We start from the raw sequence: 23,123 nt of genomic DNA on the forward strand, positions 1-23,123 counted from the left end.
AGAAAACCGTGTCTAAATTGCTTCGAAACTAAGCAAAAAAATTGAAATTAAAACGCCTCATTACTTCATGTTTCTGCACATCTTGAAAAATACACAACGTTTTCTTCTCTCAATCTCAAAGAAATGCCAACAAACGCGTCCTCCTTGTTCTCAGCCTATGCCTCCTTCGCTGCATTCATGATGTTGGTCCGCACCGCGGCCAACGAACTCATGAACCTTGTACCCGACAGGGTCCGGGCGTACATAGAATCTGTCCTTCTTCGTCTATTCAGCCCTCTCTCGGCTTCCCATGACCTAACTCTCGTTATTGACGAGAACGCTGGCATGACAAGAAACGAAGTCTATGAGGCCGCGGATGTCTACCTCCAAACCAAGATCAGTCCCTCAAACGAACGTCTTCGGGTCAGCAAAACACCTCGACAGAAAATCATCAGCCTTGCCATTGAAAAAGGCCAAGAAGTCATCGATACCTTCGATAACATTGTTCTAAAATGGCGTTACGTCTGCATTGAATCCAACAATAACTTTGGTGGTGATCAAAAGCGTCAGTTCGAGCTAATATTCCACAAGAGGCACAAGGACAAAGTCGTCATATCCTACTTGCCTTACGTGCTTGATCGAGCCAATGCAATTAAAGAACAAGACAAAGTTGTGAAAATTTATACACGAAATTCATATTCGCACTACAATGATGATGACAAGGGGGACTGGGGTTCGATAAGTCTGGAGCACCCGGCTACGTTTGAAACAATGGCGATGGACCCCAAGCTTAAGACAATGATTAAAAATGATTTGGACAGGTTTGTAAGGCGGAGGGAGTTCTATAAGAAGGTGGGGAAGGCTTGGAAAAGAGGCTACTTGTTGTACGGTCCTCCCGGCACCGGAAAATCTAGTTTGATCGCGGCCATGGCAAATTATCTCCATTTTAACATATATGATTTGGAGCTTTCTAGCATTTACAGCGACTCGGAATTGAAGAGGATATTGTTGTCTACTACAAACCGTTCGATTTTGACAATTGAGGACATTGATTCCAGCATTGATGTCGAAAATCGTGAATCAGAAGAGCAGCAGCAAGCTTCTAAAACCAAATTGACGCTTTCGGGCCTATTGAACTTTATTGATGGTTTGTGGTCGAGCTGCGGTGACGAGAGAATTATTGTGTTCACTACCAACCACAAGGATCGATTAGACCCTGCATTGTTGCGTCCGGGACGAATGGACGTGCACATTCACTTGTCTTACTGCATGGCAAGTGGATTCAAGGTCTTGGCGTCGAACTACCTTGGCATTGGTGACGAAAACCCTCATAGGCTTTGTGGGGAAATTGAAGGGTTGATAGAGAGCGCGGAGGTGACCCCTGCAGAGGTTGCTGAGGAGCTCATGAAGAGCGATGACGTTGATGTGGTGCTCGAAGGACTTGTCGATTTCCTCAGATGTAATAAGGCCGAGAGGCAGCGGAAAAAGGAGGAAGAAAGTAACCAAATTAAAGATCAGGAAGCAGCTATTGAAGGAAAGAATCACAACTGATTTGATTACATCCTGTAATTGCTGTCATTAAAACAACTTACCTAGAATAGGTCCTAGAATAGTGGATCGTATCATATGTAAACTGTATATATGCTGTAAGACTTTGCACAATGCAATACACATAAATTATTCTCATTACAAATTTCTATATGGTATCGAGCCATCGCTCTTGAGAACCTAGAAATTCATACAAACGAATACCTCATGACTGGTGACGAAGAGCAGAGACTCATTGAACCCGGAAAGGGCTCGAACTCTTCCAAGACCTCAGAATCATGGGAGAATTCCAATCATCCTCTTTTCCTCCATCACTCGGACCAACCATGTGCGGTCCTTGTTTCACAACCACTGATGGAAGACAATTATAGAACGTGGGTGCAGTCAATGAACATGGCGCTCACCATAAAAAACAAGAAGGGTTTTATTGATGGAACCCTAAAAAGGCCGACTCACAATCCTGATGAACAACTGCAATGGGACCGATGCAACGTCCTTGTCAAAACCTGGTTGCTAGGAGCCATGTCAAAAAACATCTCAAGCAGTGTTATCCATTGCAAGGATGCTAGAGGTATGTGGTTAGAGTTGCAAGAGAGATTCTCTCACACTAATACGGTTTCGTTGTTCCATATAGAGAACGCCATACATGAATGTGAGCAGGGCACAAACTCAGTCACTTCCTTCTTCACAAAACTCAAAAGCCTATAGGATGAAAAGGATGCTCTCTGTTCTTTTCCTACTTGTACCTGTGAAGCAGCAGCTGAAGTTAAGAAGTTTATGGAGACGCAAAAGACCATGAAATTCCTTATAGGACGTAATGAGAATTTTGCACAGACCCGCAGCAACATCATAAGGTTCGATCCACTTCCGAACCTGAACAAAGCCTATGCGATGGTACTACGCCAAGAGAAGTAGGCAGAAACTACTGCTGGCAAGTCCATGGCACCACAAGAATCTTTTGCTTTTGTAGTAAAGAAAGTGACTCGTGATTTCAAGTCTATAGAAGGAGAAGCAAAATTCTGTGAAAAATGCAACATGACCAACCACAACACAAAGAACTGCAGAGCTCATCATAAATGCACATATTGCAACGGGAAGGGACATACATATGACTACTGTCGAATGAGGAAGAATGCTACTGAAAGTGGCCAAGCAAGATCAAAAGAAAATTATGTAGCTCCTCAAGATGATCAAAAGGAAGCTGTGAGTGAGTTCCCTTTTTCACGAGAAGAGTGTCATCAACTTCTCAATCAGCTCCTAACCAAAACGAAGGCTGCTTCAGCCAATTTGGTCGGTAACATTCCCAATTATGAAGAGCTTTTAGGTAAACTTTGTTCAGGTGCACAAAATAGTAAAGAGCCAATATGGATATTAGATAGTGGTGCAAGCGATCATATTGCTTGTAATCCCAGCTTGCTTACCTCATTTAAGACAGTCTCTAATCGTTGGGTCAAACTTCCCAACAGTACCACAGCACATATTACTCATGTTGGCACCATAGCCTTCTCTCCACATTTTGTTCTTCATACTGTTCTATGTGTACCCTTGTTTTACCTTAACTTGATTTCTGTGAGCAAACTAGCGTTCGACTCTTTCCATATTACCATGTTTCTAAGACAAATTTGTGTTGTACAGGACCTACAATCGGGGAAGATGATTGGAACAGGAACTGAGAGGGAGGGACTCTACCGACTCAATCTACCAAAGAAAGGAACATGCAATATGGTACACACCAACTCGGACAGTTTATGGCATGAACGACTTGGGCATCCTTCAAATAAAGCATCTTCATTATTTTCATTTCTTGCAAATAAAGCTTGTGATTTAAGCTCTTGTTTTGTTTGTCTTTTAGCCAAACTTACTAGACAACCGTTTCCATTAAGTACTACTCGTAGTGCATCTTGCTTTGATTTAATTCACATTGATATTTGGGGAGGTTATCATGTTCCAACTTTTTCTGGTGCACAATATTTCCTAACAATTGTTGATGACCATTCACGAAGCACTTGGGTGTATTTGATGAAACACAAGTCTGAAGCACGCACTCTCCTCACCCATTATTCATTTGGTTGCAACTCAGTTTGGTAAAAATGTTAAGGTCGTTAGCAGTGACAACGGTCCGGAGTTTAAGATTCCCCAGTTTTATTCTTCTCAAGGCATTATCCACCAAACTAGCTGTGTCAACACACCACAACAAAATGGTGTTGCTGAACGCAAACATCGCCACTTGCTCAACATGGCCAGGGCCCTTCTTTTCCAAGCCAATTTGCCAAAACCTTTTTGGGGGGATGCCATACTTGCGGCTTACTTGATTAATCAAACACCAACTCCAATCCTTCAGGGAAAAACACCTTTTGAAAAACTTTTCCATAAGGAACCCAGTTATTCTCATTTAAGAGTCTTTGGTTGTCAATGCTTTGTATCCACACATCCCACTCGCCCTAGTAAGTTTGATCATTGATCAACGGAGTGCATTTTCCTTGGCTATCCACACGGTCAAAAGGGGTATAAAGTTTATAACTTGACAACTATGAAATCCCTAGTTTCAAGGGATGTGGTTTTCTTTGAGAATGTCTTCCCTTTCCAGAAAAATTCGGAATCTTTTCCACCCCAAAATACTAATTTGTTCCCTTCTCTAACTCGTCTAGCCCATTATGATAATCCTTCAATTCCTACAATTCCTCCTTCAAGTCCCACACATCACTCTCCACCTCCAATCTCTCACAATCCCTCGTCTTCCGTTGAGCATCATCATAATCATTCTCTTTCCACATCTCTCTCATCTACAGAACCCGTATCCTCTAATATCACCCTTCCTAACTTGGACCCAATCTCCTTTGATCACATTCAATCACCTTTGACTCCAGAACAATCTCCACCACCACCACGCAAGTCTTCTCGTGCTACAAAGCTCCCTACCACATTGCAGGACTTTCACATTGATGCGGCCCTCCCCTCACGTCTCGCTCCGTCGTCTTTTTCGAATGCGGTCACAACTCCTGGTATGGCTCATAGTCTCTCACATGTTCTTTCTTATGCCAATCTTTCTTCTCCTCATCGAACCTTTACTACTAATATTACCATGCAAAGAGAACCTACATCTTTTACTCAGGCCTTTAAAGACTCAAAGTGGAGAGAAGCGATGCGGCTCGAGGTTCAAGCACTGCAAGCTAACAAAACATGGAGCCTAGTTCCACTACCGGCTCACAAACGACCAATCGGTTGTAAATGTGTGTACAAAATCAAGTACAACCCCGATGGAACCATTGAACGCTATAAGGCCCGGTTAGTGGCCAAGGGTTACAGCCAAGTGGAAGGCCTTGATTATAGGGAAACGTTTACGCCAGTTGCTAAGCTCACCACCGTTCGAGTTGTGACATCCCACATCGCACAGGGGAGTGATCCTTAAATGTATATTCCCATCCTTACCTAGCATGAGGCCTTTTGGGAGCTCACTGGCTTCGGGTTCCATCGGAACTCTGAAGTTAAGCGAGTAGCGCACGAGAGCACTCCCATGATGGGTGACCTACTGGGAAATTCTCGTGTGAGTTCCCAGAAACAAAACCATGAGGGCGTGGTCGGGGCCCAAAACAGACAATATCGTGCTACGATGGTGGAGTGGGCCCGGGAAGTGGTCCGCCCCGGGTCGGGATGTGACAATTTGGTATCAGAGCCTAACCCTGGCCGTGGTGTGCCGACGAGGACGTCGGGCCCCTAAGGGGGGTGGATTGTGACATCCCACATCGCCCAGGGGAGTGATCCTTAAATGTATATTCCCATCCCTACCTAGCACGAGGCCTTTTGGGAGCTCACTGGCTTCGGGTTTCATCAGAACTCTGAAGTTAAGCGAGTAGCGCACGAGAGCACTCCCATGATGGGTGACCCATTAGGAAGTTCTCGTGTGAGTTCCCAGAAACAAAACCGTGATGGCGTGGTCAGGGCCCAAAACGGACAATATCGTGCTACGGTGGTGGAGTGGGCCCGAGAAGTGGTCCGCCCCGGGCCAGGATGTGACACGAGTCTAGCTCAGTATCGCAGCTTAACAAAATTGGCATCTACACCAACTCGATGTGAATAATGTGTTCCTCAATGGAGACCTCCATGAAGATGTGTACATGCAACTTCCTCTTGGCTTCGAACGCAAAGGGGAGAATAAGGTCTGTAAGTTACACAAATCATCATACGGCTTGAAGCAAGCCTCCCGGCAATGGTTTTTGAAGCTTTCCTCAGCCCTCAAGTCAGCCGGTTTCAAACAATCATGGTCTGATTATTCCATGTTCGTCCAAAGCCATCAAGGTATCTTTACAGTTTTATTGGTTTATGTGGACGATGTATTTCTCGCAGGCAACAGTTTAGATGATATTATGAGGACCAAAAGCTTTCTATCAAGCCACTTCAAACTGAAGGATATGGGACAGTTGAAATATTTTCTTGGGTTGGAAGTAGCGAGGTCCAAGCATGGCATTGCATTAAGTCAAAGAAAGTATGCATTGGAAATACTTGAAGACACAGGATTCCTTGGTGCAAAACCTTCACGTTTTCCAGTTGATCAAAATATAACCCTGACACAAGAAGGTGGAAGATTGTTAGAAGACGCATCTCAATATCGAAGGCTTGTTGGACGCCTCATTTATCTGACAATCACAAGACCAAACCTCATGTATGCAGTTCATAAACTTAGTTAGTTCATGGATAAACCAAGACAACCTCACTTAGATGCCGCTCACAAGGTGTTGAGATACCTCAAGCAGACGCCAGGTCAGGGCATTTTCCTACCTTCAAAAGGGTCATTGAAATTAAGAGCATATTGTGATGCGGATTGGGCGCGCTGCAAAGACACTAGTAGGTCAATAACGGGTTATTGCATCTTCCTTGGACATGCTCCCATTTCATGGAAAACAAAGAAACAGAGTACGGTCTCACGTTCGAGTGCAGAAGCTGAGTATCGTTCTATGGCCACTGCTTGTTGTGACATAACATGGTTGCAATACATTTTGAAAGACTTGAATGTTCAACATTTGCAGCCAGTCAAGTTGTTCTACGATAACAAGGCTGCACTACACATAGCATCTAATCCTGTGTTCCATGAAAGGACCAAGCATATAGAAATAGACTGCCATGTTGTAAGAGAGAAAGTGCAAAAAGGATTGATTCAAACAGAACATATAAGAACCAAGGAACAACCAGCAGACATTTTTACAAAGCCCCTGAGTTCAAATCAGTTTTCAACGTTGCTAGACAAGTTAGGAGTGATCAATATCCACTCTAACTTGAGGGGGAGTATTGAAGGAAAGAATCACAACTGATTTGATTACATCCTGTAATTGCTGTCATTAAAACAACTTACCTAGAATAGGTCCTAGAATAGTGGATCGTATCATATGTAAACTGTATATATGTTGTAAGACTTTGCACAATGAAATACACATAAATTATTCTCATTACAAATTTCTATGGCAGCAATGCAGAAAACGGATGGTGATGACAATGCTGACGACAACGGCAGGGACTCGTTGGATTCGAAAACTCTGAATCTGATGTAATGGCTTGCGTAACTTGAACGACACAGATTATTTTAGGGTCTATTTTGCCGTCTTTGGTCAACAGAATGACTTGTGCCAGTCAAAGAATTCGGCCTTTTTTGTCATATCAATGCTCTCTCCACTATACATGACATATGGTGTCTAATTAAATTGGATGTGTAGACCAGTGCAAAAAATTCCAAAGACGGATAGTTTCCGGCGGCTTCAGAGAAATTTCTTTTCGATGCATAAAGAGCCAATGAGTTTCTTTTGACGAGATGGTCCACTGCATACTGAACGACCAAGCATTTATAAATGGAATATAGACCGGTGTACATCACATCATTTGAGCTCAATCCCTTCATAGAAATCGACCAACATCTTGCCTTTCTCTGGTCGGATTGTCAAGTTCTTTTCCTTGGGGTTCTTGCCAACTCTAATACTCGCAGCGTTGGAGCTGATTTTCGTGCACAAATAAATCTCCGCAGCTTCGTAGACTTGGTTGCGCAAAATGCCCGCGTGTACCCTTGTGGTATGGTAAAATCTTTAGTTCATGGGATACACGAGGGTTTTATTAAAAAAAAGTGAGTAATTTATGTACACTCTATACAATCTTTATTAATTTTGTCCCTCAGTTTTCCTTTTATTTGTCTAGTCTAATAACTAGATTAAATAAATATAAAAGCAGATATCAACTCCCCCAATTCGCACATAAAGTTATGAACTCCAACAAATTTACGATCACAGGCAAAGACAGAAAAAACACACATAATATGGGTAGCTCATCCAATCATGGTTAGATATCAAGCATAAACTAAAATAAAGCCTCATATTGTTGTAAAATTATGAGGATGAATGAATGTCCATAGTAAGGGAGACGTGAAAATAATAGGGTAATAGTAGTTGTGTGATGCTTTTTAAAAGAGCAATCATTATGTTTGTTTGGTTTGTCACGGATGTTGCTCTATATAAAGAGTATTATGTGTGTGATCACAATAGACACTGCAAAAGGAAAAGAACTAAAAGCAATAATATCAGTATCCCTCATTTCATATTTTTACCTGCAATCTTTTTGTGTTATAGTTACGAAACTAAATAGTGTGATATTTTGCACCCCCTTCGCTCATGTCCCTAACAAAGGTTATCTCTCTAACTTTTGCCTACTTATAACACGTTATCAGTACGACTCTCTAACTTTAACCAGTTCTCATCTTCCTTCACCGAAAATGCTTCCTTTAAGGATTTTCCTGTTTTTCTTCCTCCTCTTCCTCACATGCTTGATGTACCCTCGCGAAGAACTGCTAACACCATGTTTGCTTCTAGTTCTCAATATAACAATTACTTATATATTTGATTTCTTATTTGGTGTCGCTCCTGATTACTAACTCAGTGTTTATTTATATCAATTTTACTACGATCGAAGATGGTGCGGTATCATCGCCCATCTTGAACTGCAGATTTAATTTTACTGCAATTTGTAGGTGGTGCGGTATAATCGCCCACCCTGCTCTGCATATTTAAATTTTCCTGCTACTTGAGTGGTGTGGTATAATCGCTCATTCTATGCTAGACTTTTCAATGAGAGAGCTGCGGTACAATCACCCTCCTCATTAATCATGTAAATCTCGAGCTTGAAGTTTCGAGTGCTTATCATTTTGGCCTGAAGATCAAAATAAAAAATTTATAAGAACTAGAAGTTCTAACACTACAAAATACATATTATTGCAAGTTCTTATACATCTCAATTTTTTCTTTTAGAAATGAAAATGGCGAACTTGGCAAAGCTTGATTTCGTTGCCCTGGATATTACTGGGAAGAACTACCTTACCTGGATAGTGGATGCCAAGATCCATTTGGAGGCAGGGAATCTTGGAGAAACCATCAAGGAGGAAAACAGTGCATCATCTTAAGATTGAGCGAAGGCCATAATCTTTATCCATCACCACCTTTATGAACTGAAGAGCGAGTACCTAACGGTTGAAGATCCATTAGCCCTCTGGAAGGCATTGAGAAATAGTTACAATCACCAGAAAAACGGTGATTCTTCCAAGGGCTCATTATGAGTGGACACACCTAAGTATCCAGGATTTCAAGTCGGTGGCTGAGTACAATTCTGCAATGTTCAAAATTAGCTCCCAGATAAAGCTTTGTGGGGTGACCATCACTGAGGAAGATATGCTAGAAAAGACTTTCAGGACATTTCATGCCTCCAACGTGCTTCTACAACAGCAGTATAGTGAACGTGGCTTTACTGAGTATAACCAACTGATATCGGTGCTCCTTGTGGTTGAATAAAACAATGAGCTTCTGATGAAAAATCATCAGTCCCAACTTACTGGATCGGCACTATTCCCAAAAGTGAATGATGCCTCCCTCGAAGTGAACACCGCATCCTTCCGTGGTAATAATCACAAACGAAGACGTGACCACAAGCGAGGCTGGTGGAACGGGAAATGAAAGAATCATGGTGTCCAGTTTTACAACTAGGGTCCAAGGAATAATTCAGGCCCGAGCTTCAAGAATGCTAATCGTCACAAAGGTAAAACTCATATGAATAACACTCCTAGAAATCCTGAAGGGGTTTGCCATAGGTGTGGCAATAGACACTGGGCACGTACCTTTCGTACCTCAAAACATCTGGTGGACCTTTATCAAGCCTCCCTCAAGGAGAAGAGTGTTGAAACCAATTTCCTCGACCAGGCTAAATTGATGGATATACTTGATTCAGTATTCGATTTATCAGGGCAATTGAATAGAACCCACCTAGATGTCTCATACTTCATTGTGGAAAGAGGGAATGAAGTGTATCGGCCCGATTGAATCATTTATGTTTGATGTACTCTTATTATTTTGAACTTCTAGTTTAAAACTCGCATTTCAATTCAATAAAAGTGACATTTCGATTTCCTTTTATTATGAATAAACTGTATGACGGAGATATTTTTCTTGCAGACAACGCAACCACACATATAATACTTCAAGATCGAAAATATTTCTCAAGCTTGATGCTTACAAAAGAAAGGTAACAACAATATCAGGCCAATAAGATGTAGTTGAAGGCTCAGGAAAAGTCCAGATGATGTTACCAAATGGAACAATATTGTCCTTACAAAATGCATTGTACACTACTCGATCTACTCAAAATTTGTTGAGTTTTAAAGACATACGTTTAAATGGATACAACATTGAAACGGAGAGTGCAGAAAATGTGGAATATCTATGCATTACCCCCAATGATACCCAGAAGCGTACATTGGAGAAGTTGTGTGGTTTATTGAGTGGATTGTATTATACATACATAAAGACAATTGAAGCACATACGGTCATGAACAAGAAGTTCATTGATCCAAAAAATTTACATGCTTTGGCATGACCATCTGGGTCATCCAGGATCCACCATGATGCGTAGAATCATTACCAACTCTAATGGCCATCCATTATTGAGCAGAAACATTGCTATGTCAAATGAAAACCGTTGCAAGGTTTGTTCTCAAGAGAAGTTGGTAATTAGACAATCACAATTAAAGATTGATGTTGAATCCCTATCATTCTTGCAAAGAATTCAACCACTTTGTGGACCATTTCTATATTTTATGGTTTTGGTTGATGCATCTACTCGATGGTCATATGTTTGCCTCTTGTCCACTCAAAATGTAGCTTTTGCAAAACTTCTTGCTCAGATAATTAAGTTGCGAGCACAGTTCCCAGGTTACCATATTAAGTCAATCCGACTTGATAACGCTGGTGAATTTACGTCTCAAACCTTTGATGATTACTGCATGACACTAGTTATTGATGTTGAACACCCTGTTCCTCATGTTCATACTCAAAATGGTTTAGCAGAACCATTTATCAAGCAGCTTCAATTAATAGCCCGCACTCTGCTCATGAAAACAAAAATGTCAGTCTCTGCATGAAGACATTCAATCTTACATGCTACATCATTGGTTCGATTGAAACCTATAGTCAAACACAAATACTCATCAATACAACTCGTGTTTGGGCATCAGCGAAACATTTCACATTTACAAGTTTTTGGTTGTACTGTTTATGTGCCTATTACACCGCCACAAAACACTAAAATAGGACATCAGTGCAGACTGGGAATTTGTATGGGTTTTGAATCACCATCTATCATTAGATATTTGGAACCCTTGATAGGTGATATGTTATAGTTCGTTTTACGGATTGTCACTTTGATGAGACAGTATTCCCGTCATTAGGGGGAGAAAAAACCGTTCCAGAAAAATGGTAAGAGCTGACATGGGTTGTACCCACCTTATCTCATTTTGATCCAAGAAGCACTCAATGTGAAAATGAGGTGAAAATGATCGTTCACCTTCAAAGTATAGCTAATCATCCCAAATGCATTTAATGATGTTACGAAAGTGACAATCATATATACCAGCTGCAAATGCACCTGCAAGAATTGATGTCCCTGTTAGACAAAATAAAGTGGCAGTGAATGATTCATCTGGCGCACACTTGAAGTGTGGTAGACCCCCAAGTTCAAGAGATTTAACCCCTCGAAAAAGAAATATGAGGGCACAGCTGAATCCAAATGAAATCATTCAGGAAAAGAAAATGAATGACAAATCCACAATTCATGATTCTGTACTTTCAGAAAAAGAAAATATCCTTGATGAGACACATGTTCCTGAAAAGATAGAAGTACATGAAAGCAAAGAAATCTTTATAAATTATGCATATACTAACAAATTGTGGGATCGAAATGAAATAATCATCGACGATATATTCACATCAGCAGTAGCCACTGAAATCATATTAAGCGATGATATTGAGCCCCGCTTTGTTGCTGAACACAAACAGAGATAAGATTGGCCTAAATGGAAAGATGTAACCCAAGCAGAATTAAATTCCTTGGAAAGGTAAAGTGTTTTTGGACCAGTAGTCCAAACCCTGCCTGGTGTAAATGCCGTAGGTAACAAATGGGTATTCACAAGAAAACGCAATGAGAAAAACGAGATTGCAAGATATAAAGCATGACTCGTTGCACAAGGTTTTTCACAAAGACCTAGAATTGATTATAAGGAGACATACTCTCTTGTAATGGACGTAATTATGTTCCGTTAGTTAATAAGTTTGGTGGTTTCATAAAAACTTGACATGTGACTTATGGATGTTATCACCGCATATCTATATGAAAAATAAGATACTGACATATATATGAAGGTCCCCGAAGGACTTAAGTTGCCTGAAATGACTAACAAACCACGAGGTATGCTCTCAATCAAATTAAGGCGATAATTATATAGGCTAAAGCAATCTGGACGAATGTGGTATAATTGTCTCAGTGGGTATTTGATCAAAGAATGATATACCAACAATGTCATTTGCCCTTGTGTTCATTAAGAAATCAAATTCTGGATTTGCTATATTGGCAGTTTATGTCAATGATATGAACCTAGTTGGAACCCTTGAAAAGCTCAATAAAACTACTGGGTATCTGAAAAGCAAATATGAAATGAAAGACCTTGGAAAAATAAAATATTGTCACGGCCTGCAGATCGAGCATTGTGCTAATGGAATTTTGGTCTATCAATTAGCTTACAGTGAAAAAAATCCTGAAGCAATTTGGCATGGACAAGGCTTATCCACTCAACACGACAATGGTTGTTCGTTCTTTGGACATTAAGAAAGATCCATTTTGTCTAAAAGAAGATGATGAAATGGTCCTTGGTCCAGAAGTACCCTATCTGAGTGCAATATGTGTTTTATTATATTTAGCTCAATGTACTATACCAGATATAGTTCTTTCAGTCAATTTGTTAGCAAGGTATAGCTTTGCTCCAACAAATTCATCATTGGAAGTGTCACATCTCGGCCCGGGCCCCTACGACATCCTGGGCTCGACTCCACTTTAGCACGATATTGTCTAATTTGGGCCCCGACCATGCCCTCACGGTTTTTTTTTTAGAACTCACACGAGAACTTCCCAGTGGGTCACCCATCCTGGGAATGCTCTCGCCCGAACTCGCTTAACTTTGGAGTTTCGATGGAACCCGAAGCCAATGAGCTCTCAAAAGACGTCATGCTAGGTAGAGATAGGAATATACATATAAGGCTTACAGGATTCACTCTCATAAGCAATGTGGGATGTTAGATTTGGTATCAGAGCCAATCCTTGGCCGGAAGTGTGCCGACGAGGACGTAGGACCCCTAAGAGGGGTAGATTGTAACATCCCACTTCTCTTAGGGGAGTGGATCTTGTAAGCCTTATATGTATATTCCTATCTCTACCTAGCACGAAGCTTTTTGGGAGCTCGTTAGCTTCAGGTTCCATCGGAACTCCAAAGTTAAGCAAGTTCGGGCGAGAGCATTCCCAGGATGAGTGACCCACTGGTAAATTCTTGTGTGAGTTCCCAGAAACAAAATCATGAGGGTGTGGTCGGGGCCCAAAGAGGACAATATCGTGTTACGGTGAAGTCGAGCCCGGGATGTGGTGGGGGCCCAGGCCAAGATGTGACACTTCCAATATCGTGCTAACAAATTTCTATTTATGTGCTAAATCTTATAAACATCACGCTAATCTAGGCGTATTATAGAAAAATCTTTGTGAAATGTATAAATGGAAACTAACAATTATATATATACTATATAAAAGAAAAAACCCACACACAGTTACTTGCAATGTCACATCCATTCGAGCTAGGAAAGCCGGAGTCTCCGATAGTAATCGCACCTAAGCATAATATTGGGACCCATTAGTAAAACTCCATTAAGACAAATAAATTTGGGAAAACGGAATGCGGATTTGGAATCAGGGCGTCGAAATTCGCTAAGGAAGGTTCCCGAAAATTTTTGTAAAAAGTCAACGGTCAACCATAAAAAGTCAACCGAGCCGCCCTAACGGTCAACTATTTTAAAACTTTGAAATTTCACTAAATGGATATAAAAAATGGACTCGAGGTGTCGAGATTAGTCTATGACAGTTTCCGAGAAAATTCCGAAAAAGTCAACACAAAGAATATTCTAGGAATATTCTAGAGAATATTCCTAGAATATTCTAAGCCCATTTCAGAATTGGGCCTGTTGGAATAATAGCCCAAAGGTTTGGGCCGGACTTGGGTTAAGGGCTTATGGGCCAAAGTCTTGGATTAGGTTCTGGGCCAGGCTTGAGCTTAAGGCCTTTTTTTTTTCTCTTCTTTTCCGACCGATTGCCGCTGCAACCGTCGGGATAATCCCAACTCCAACCACACCAAATCTTCACTAAACCTAGCCTTCCAAGATATCAAATCGAAGCTCATAGGACAAGGAATAAGAAAATATCTTTGGTTTCCTCGACCGTGGCCGGAGTTGGTCGAAAAACGGCTCGAAAACCGCCATAAATTTGGAAGTTCTTCCCCGACATGGTTCTGCATTCCCAACTTTGTCGTGGAAGGAAGAAACTCATCGGAAAAATCAAACCAATACAAACTCCTTGGTCCGTACACGACCAAATAGCTCAGTTTTCAAATGGAGGTTGATAACTGGTATTGTGGTGGTGGTTCAATAGTTAAATGGATTGTCAGAGTGACAAGGTGGTGTGGCGATGCTTGTCGTTCCGGTGAGGGTGGTACGGTGTGGGGTGGTTCTCTGCACTTGTAGAAAGAGAGAGGTAAGACAGAGCTAAGAGATGAGAGAGTTTTATAGAGATAGAGGTCCAAGAGAGTTGGAGAGAAAGTGGAAGGTTGAGACAGTGATAGGAAACACGGGAGTGAGGGGAAGAATGGCGTGGTTCGTTAATGGCCTTCTTGGCCTCTTTGTTTTCAAAGAAGAAAATGGTAATGAGGGAGAGAGATAGAGTTTTTAAATAATAAACTTAGTAAGAAGGAGTAAGGTGTTAACAAGAGTATGGTCCAAAAGTTAAAAAAAATGAGAAAGTTTGAAAAAGAAAGAAATCGAGATTGCTGGAGGGAGAGGACACGGGATAGGGCAAAAGTGGGGTGTGGGCCCCACGTGGCTCACAAAATATCTCTAAATATGAAATTACCAAATCGCCCTTCACGTTTCATAGTTTCATAAAATCTACATCGTATCTCCAAATTCGATTTTGTTTTTGCCTATGTGTTCGTATTGTCGAGTACTACAAAAATACGCTAAAAGAATATTTCGTACGTCTCACTATACGCTAGTCCACGAAAGTCAACACCCTCGCTTCTAGGGGCATTTTTGTCAATTCACGCATTTAAAATTTCTAAAATTGTAAAATTAGGGACGTGTTGTCACAGTACTACTAAGTAGCAAAACTTTATTATTTATAATGCAATAAAAAATAAATCAAAACGAGGCTTTAAGTGATATACTAGTGTGAGAACCCTAAAATTAATGTAAAATATGTAGTGGTGGAGCCACCAAGGGACTAGGGTAGTTTGAGGCCCATCCTGACTTTTGTGAAAGGTGTATGAAATCAACCAACAGCCCCAAATATTTATTTACAGAGGTGTGAACCTCATGGAAGAAGATGAAGCAAGTCATTAAGCTATTTTGGTTTTGAATTTGTTTGACTTTTTAATGAAATAATGAGTTTGGTAGGGGGATTTTTAAAAGGGACGTGCAATTTAAATGGGAAAAGCAACCCTACTACTGATTCGATTCTCTCAGCTAACAGTAATATACACTCTATAATTTTCTAAAGCAACCCACCTTCTTTTTTATTTGCGGACCTTCCCCTTATCCTTCTTTTTCAACTTCTTTGTATTTTCTTTAGCCTTCCACAGTCTACCTCTTACTTTGTTGTCTGGGTTGGTACATATTTTTCTTCTTAGTAATGAATTTAATAGAAGTCTTTCAGATTTGTGAAGATTATACAAATTGCATATATTAACATGAATTCAACTTTTACACACACGTGTGTGTACACACATTTATTTATTTATTTGTGAAAGGCTCTTTCTCATTTAGAATTTTGACTCTGTCACTGAAAATATGAATGGTAAATTCCATTTGTGATTGAAGTGTTTTGTGTGAGACAATCAGTACATAGTGGACCATCACATCAAATGGAACGCAACTTGGAGGAAACGCAATGGCAGTTGTCATGCATCGAAATGAGCTTTTCTTGGAAGCTACCGGAAAGTCTTTGTCTTTGGATCTTTTAAAAGAATTTTCTCGGAAGCTGCCGGGGATCTTTTTTTACATTGGTCTACAAATCCAATCTAATTAGATGCTGTGTGTAAGTATACGAGAGATTTTTCAGTATGATTGGTATACGAGATGGTACACTACGTGTCATTATATAAATAGTGGGATATGTGTGTTAAAAAGTTAATAACTTAAAAAATGAAATTTCTCACTACTTATATAAAAACACATAATGTACTACCTGTGTTCCAGTCATAATGAAAATTTCTCCAAGTACACAGGGCATATGACAAAAAAGCCTAATTCTTGTTGTTCATCATTCCATTCATACTTCAGCCATGACAAATATCAAGCTCAAATATTTTACTCATGATTCATATCCATTAGTGTATAAGAAGCTATTATCACACGCTCTTTTAGCCTTACACTAATAGAAATAATATACATATGATTAAACATGGATCTGTATAGAAAAATTAAAGTATTTTGTTTTTATTATTTCTTTAATGGGTTAGAATCTAGAGATATACATTTTTATGGAATCTACTCCGTAATGTATTTCAACGATCTAACCATTTTTCTTTTATATGTTACCTCAAAGATCATATCTACTAAAAATCACCCAAATCTAAAGTCATATGATAATTGGATTAAATTTAGTGTTTCTTTGTAAAAATGTATTTGTCAATTTTCTTTTACTAAAAATGAATGTCTCAATAAGTTTTTTTTTTTTTTTGTCAAGAATGTCTCAATGAAGTTAGGTTTGTCTAATTTTTTTTTTTTTTAAAGAATGATCTGTGAGTGATGAATTAAAATATGGGAACTTTAACAAAAAGCTCTCGGAACTATTCACTTTAACGAAAAACCACATATTTACACTAAAAAATCAATCCTGATACTATTCACTTTACCCTTTATTTTGTCTTTATCGTTAAAACTCAAAGTTTTCAAACCATTTTCATTAGTTTTCCTTTAAAATATAGGTGATTCATATCATTGAAAAAAGTTACAGAATGAGAGCCACAAAAGCATGTGTCAAGATATATGTCAAAAACAACATTCTTTAATATCTAAACCATATGTTAATAGAATTATGTTAGTCAACCAAAACTCTTAAAATTACTATTTTAACCCTCTCGTCAAAACATGGGCAATTTTTTAATTACATAAAACAAAAATTTTGTTCTTTTTACAAAAATACTATTTTTATCACCTATTTGTACCATCTCTCTAATATAGATGGGGATCCATATACGTTGGCAGACTCTATCTTACTAGAGAGATTGTACAAATGTGGTACAACCAGTATTTAAAATATCGGTATCAATGAAAATATCAATATGCAAATTTGTAGAAATATCGATAGATATATCGCATATCTATATCGATATTGATTGTGGCACACCCCGATCCTAAAATCAAGGCGTGCTGGCCGTCACGTGAGTGTGACGTAGCCAAAAGTGCGACACGGAAGCAAGATATAACAGAAATATGAAGGAATTTAAACCAACCACTAGCAGCATAACCTACTAGCATACAAGAGAGAGTTATAAAGTAAAACACACGAATTCAGAGCGTAGGTATAAGTGCAGTCAAGTAGGACCATAATTAAAGTACAACATCCGCAGGTGAGTCCTACATGCAGAACGTCTGTCAGAATGCCGAAAAAGACCTCGTGAGCCACCAACTGCTAACTAGAACCTGGAGGGGCGCAAAACAAAGGTGAGTGGGTGAGTAAAACCAAAGATTTTCCAAAAACATTTATTTAAAACGTTTCTAACCCCTCACCGTAAAACATGTATACTTTCCCAGAAAAATAGTATATAAACATATATATATATATATATATATATCATCAAAACTCAGCTTACCATCTATCAACATAACATCTCAGAAGGAATATGCCATGTCATGCCAAAATATAATATGAATGCATCAATATAATCAGGTGAAATAATAAATCAACCGGAGACCCTGCAGTGGTCCTGTACAGCTGATTCTATAGCTCAATATCCCATCAAGCCGGAGTCACCAACTGTGACCTGTACGGCCCTGCCGGAGTCACCAACTGTGACCTGTACGACCCTGCTGGAGTCACCAACTGTGACCTGTACGGCACTACACTGCACATAAGTTGGAACTGCCTATAGTAGTCTGTACGACTAAGATGGTGAAATAATACGCTCTAGTGCTTCTCTCATCAATCATATGTGCACATAATCTAAAGTCACCCACCAGTTGGAACCCCTCTAATGGTCTGTACGACTGGCATATCGGAACCACCTCTAGTGGTCTGTACGACATCCACCTACTTGGATCCAAGGCGAGCGTGCGGTGTGGTGAATACTATAAGCACTAATACCAAAGGTGCAGTTTATGAGCTCACAACGCAATCACATCATCATTCATTCATATAAACCATATAAACTCACCTGATACTCACCTGTGCGTCCACGACACCAATTCACACACATATATATGCATCAATTATCAATTCATAACTCATAATATGCATGCATGGCATTTTAGAAATATAATTTCATATAAACGCATTTTCTGGGAAAACAGTAGTATATAGGTAATACGAAAACAAAATTGCCCACTCATTGATAAGTCGATGGGTCGTAACCCCCGTGACATCCCTGGATGCGCTCGTCCTCGGGATAGGTGTCACCTATATGCGAAACAACTATAAAAACGTTAATTTAAACACATAACCAACAATTCGAAATAACTTCTCATACGGTGCTCAATTTGGGTATATGAATATACCACATCGACCTACTTGATGTCACGGACGTCGAGAAATTTTTAGAAAAATTTTTGGAAGCTGCACGCGCCCCCACGCGCATCATCCCTAACCTTGGCTCGCCGGATTGAACTTTCCAGCGGCCGGTTTCCGGCCAAATTTGAAACTCCTTGTTCTCCTTCGTTTCTCAACCATTTTCTTCATATTTTATATCAATTTGAAGCCCCAAACATGTAGATTCACGATATACTACGTTAAAGCTCAAAAAAACAACTAAATCTCACCGGGAAAATCCAAGAAAAACCGGCCAAACTCGAACCTAGTGATCCCGACGTCCAAAACCTTCAAACGAAGCACTCCGAGCTTCCTTGGGACCTCACTAAGCTCACTATAAGCTTAGAATTCCCTGAAATGCAACATTTCACGTGTGCATGAACAGTGCACATTTTCGAGGTTAGGGTTTCACGACGATTCCGAGGGTTTCACTTCCTAAAATTAGTACCAATCAACTCAGAACATCACAAGGATAAAGAATCTTACCTTGTTTGCTTCGATCCACGGAGTTTTGGAGGGTTTTGGGTGAGGTCCGTACGATATGGGTGAGAGAGTGTGAGAGAATCGTGAGGGATGAGAGAGAGAGTTACGGGAAAGAGGGAGAGGACAGGGAGTGTGTGAGGTGTCCAACACCTATCCTCACCATCCATTTCATCTAATTCCCTAACCACAAAATTAACAAAAGCCAAAATTTTAATCCAAAACTTATAATAAGTTAAACCAAATAACGTCACACACACATACCTTAATACCCGCTAAGGGTAAATCCGTCATTTCACGTCCCCAAATATAAAATCCCGGGACGGGCTGTGACAGATTGCCTTCGATGGAAATGATGGAAATTTGTTCAAAAACATGAAACTATAAAATTATTTTTTAGGGAATGTCATACGAAACCACAACACATGTATGAATCAAGAATTAATGATTAGATACAATGTAAACAATAAATATGTGATATGTGAGAAGAAAAACTTCCTTATAATGACAAGTAATAAAATAAAGCGTTTCACTAGAAAGAATAAATTATACATAACTTAATTGAAATTTTCGTCATAAAAGTAGCATAAGTTTTATTAAAATAAACTACCATAAAGACAAATTAATAAAAAATACATAAATAAATTTAAAAAAAAAAAAGCATTGGCTCATGAATATTTCCTGCAAACACTGGATATTTCCTGAAAATATCGAAAATATTGAGGAAATTGACTGATTTCCAGAAATATCGTGGATATGGGGTGAAGTTTGACTGATTTCCAGAAATTGACTTCACCATCTCCTTCCATATCGTTCCCTGAATTTTGGATATTTCCGTGGAAATATCGAGTATATCTAGGATATTTCAAACACTGAGTACAATTAGATGATAAGTGTAACATTACCTTTTTTTTTTTTTACACAAACCTCACATCCATGTAAACATACTACATCCTATTTAAAAATCAAATAAAAATAATTGGAAGGTTTTCTTTACCGGAAAGAGATCCTCTTCGGATCTCTTCCACCAAGGTCACCAGATCAAGTGATCTGGACCCTTGAAATTTGATCTAACGACTAAAGTTATTATAACTTTTAAAGGAGACCTTTGTTTTTAGTCGTTTGATCAAATTTCAAATGTCAAAGATTCAATGGCCTTGACGGAAGAGATCCAAAGAGAATCTCTTTCCTTCTTTAACCCCATATCCCCCACTTCGACCCCTCCCCTTCTTCCACGCACATTTTTTTTCATTTAAATTATTTTTTCTTTTTCCTAAAAAAATGATATAATATTTTTTTATAACAAATAATAGACTAGTGTATATATATAAAACAAAATTATTATTCTTATAATTTATTTGTATCATTTCTCTAATAGAGATGAGATCCACATGCGTTGGCAAACCCTATATTTATTAGAAAGAAAGATGATACAAATAACGGTCTAATAAGATGATAAATGTATTACTACTTTCTATATAAACCGTCTCTGAATAATCAGAAGAGACTAAGCAAGTAGGAAACCGCATCTGAATATACTCAGAAGGCAGAATTGCTTCGAAACTAAGCAAAAAAATTGAAATAAAAACGCCTCATTACTTCATGTTTCTGCACATCTTGAAAAAAACACAATGTTTTCTTCTCTCAATCTCAAAGAAATGCCAACAAACGCGTCCTCCTTGTTCTCAGCCTATGCCTCCTTCGCTGCATTCATGATGTTGGTCCGCACCGCGGCCAACGAACTCGTAAACCTTGTACCCGACAGGGTCCGCGCATACATAGAATCTGTCCTTCTCCGTCTATTCACCCCTCTCTCGGCTTCCCATGACCTAACTCTCGTCATTGATGAGAACGCTGGCATGACAAGAAACGAAGTCTACGAGGCCGCGGATGTCTACCTCCAAACCAAGATCGGTCCCTCAAACGAACGTCTTCGGGTCAGCAAAACACCTCGACAGAAAATCATCAGCCTCGCCATCGAAAAAGGCCAAGAAGTCATCGATACCTTCGATAACATTGTCCTAAAATGGCGTTACGTCTGCATTGAATCCGATAATAACTCTAGTCGTGATCAAAAGCGTCAATTCGAGCTAATATTCCACAAGAGGCACAAGGACAAAGTTGTCCTCTCCTACTTGCCTTACATGCTTGATCGAGCCAATGCAATTAAAGAACAAGACACAGTTGTGAAAATTTATACACGACATTCATATTCGTACTATAGTGATGATGACGATGGTGATTGGGGTTCGATAAGTCTGGAGCACCCGGCTACGTTTGAAACAATGGCGATGGACCCCGAGCTTAAGATGATGATTAAAAATGATTTGGACAGGTTTGTGAGGCGGAGGGAGTTCTATAAGAAGGTGGGGAAGGCTTGGAAAAGAGGCTACTTGTTGTACGGTCCTCCCGGCACCGGAAAATCTAGCTTGATCGCGGCCATGGCAAATTATCTCCATTTTAACATATATGATTTGGAGCTTTCTAGCATTAACGGCGACTCGGAATTGAAGGAGATATTGTTGTCCACTAAAAATCGTTCGATTTTAACAATTGAGGACATTGATTCCAGCATTGATGTCGAAAATCGTGAATCGGAGGAGGAGAAGCAACAGTCTTCTAAAACCAAATTGACGCTTTCGGGCCTATTGAACTTTATTGATGGTTTGTGGTCGAGCTGCGGTGACGAGAGAATTATTGTGTTCACAACCAACCACAAGGATCGGTTAGACCCTGCATTGTTGCGTCCGGGACGAATGGACGTGCACATTCACTTGTCTTACTGCACCGCAAGTGGATTCAAGGTCTTGGCGTCGAACTACCTTGGCATTGGTGACGAAAACCCTCATCGGCTCTGTGGGGAAATTGAAGGGTTGATAGAGAGCGCGGAGGTGACCCCTGCAGAGGTTGCTGAGCAGCTCATGACGAGCGAGGACGCTGATGTGGTGCTCAAAGGACTTGTCGATTTCCTCAAATGTAAGAAGGCCGAGAGGCAGCGAAAAAAGGAGGAAGAGAGTAACCAAATTAAAGATCGGGAAGCAGCAATGCAGAAAACGGATGGTGCTGACCATGTTGACGACGACGGCGAAGGGATCGTTGGATTCGAAAACTCTGAATCTGATGTAATGGCTTGCTTAACTTGATTGATGGTGTGGGTGAGGGACATTCTCACCGTAGTGTGAGTTCTAGTTTTCATTTCAGGTTTCCTGCTTGGCCGCCGGCCCTGCTATGGCCAGGGTTGGTGGCAGTTCCTGCTGTTTTCTTTTCCTTTCCCTTACTGTCTTTTGCAATAAGCCCAGCCCCGTTTCTCCGAACTACCCTTTTTTTGTGGTTTGTGTGTGCTGGGCTCCAAAGTAGACTTCGGGCTTTGTGTGTTTTTGGGTCCATGTTTTCTTGTATTTAGTGTGTTTTTTGGGCCTCTTTGCGTGTACTATTTCGTTGTTGGTAATAAAATTACCTTTTGACAAAAACAAAAAAAAAAAAAAAAAATTGAATGATATAGAATAATGTTAGGTTCTGTTTTGCCCTCTTTGGTCAAAAGAATGACTTGTGCCAGTCAAAGAATTTGGCCTTTTTGTCATATATAGGCACTATACATGACACAATATTGAATTAATGAATAATGCTAAGAAAATTAAATTTTGAAAATTAAAAGACATGTAAGTTGACAATTGGTTGATTACTTAAGCGTTGATAGACGTGCTCAT

General features: G+C 39.8%; 2 protein-coding genes across 2 annotated transcripts; both read left to right on the top strand.

Moving 5' to 3' along the window:
• Window positions 1–1,665, top strand: LOC114820353 (AAA-ATPase At2g18193-like). The gene has a single exon (XM_029090954.2). The coding sequence runs from the start codon at window positions 124–126 to the stop codon at window positions 1,528–1,530; it is 1,407 nt and encodes a 468-aa protein (XP_028946787.1). The 5' UTR covers window positions 1–123; the 3' UTR covers window positions 1,531–1,665.
• A 19,257-nt stretch (window positions 1,666–20,922) lies between these two features.
• LOC114820350 (AAA-ATPase At2g18193-like) lies at window positions 20,923–22,730 on the top strand. The gene has a single exon (XM_029090951.2). The coding sequence runs from the start codon at window positions 21,048–21,050 to the stop codon at window positions 22,557–22,559; it is 1,512 nt and encodes a 503-aa protein (XP_028946784.1). The 5' UTR covers window positions 20,923–21,047; the 3' UTR covers window positions 22,560–22,730.
• The last annotated feature ends 393 nt before the right edge of the window (window positions 22,731–23,123 follow it).

The sequence above is a fragment of the Malus domestica genome, chromosome 02 (assembly GCF_042453785.1).
Source record: "Malus domestica chromosome 02, GDT2T_hap1".
Taxonomy (NCBI): Eukaryota; Viridiplantae; Streptophyta; class Magnoliopsida; order Rosales; family Rosaceae; genus Malus; species Malus domestica.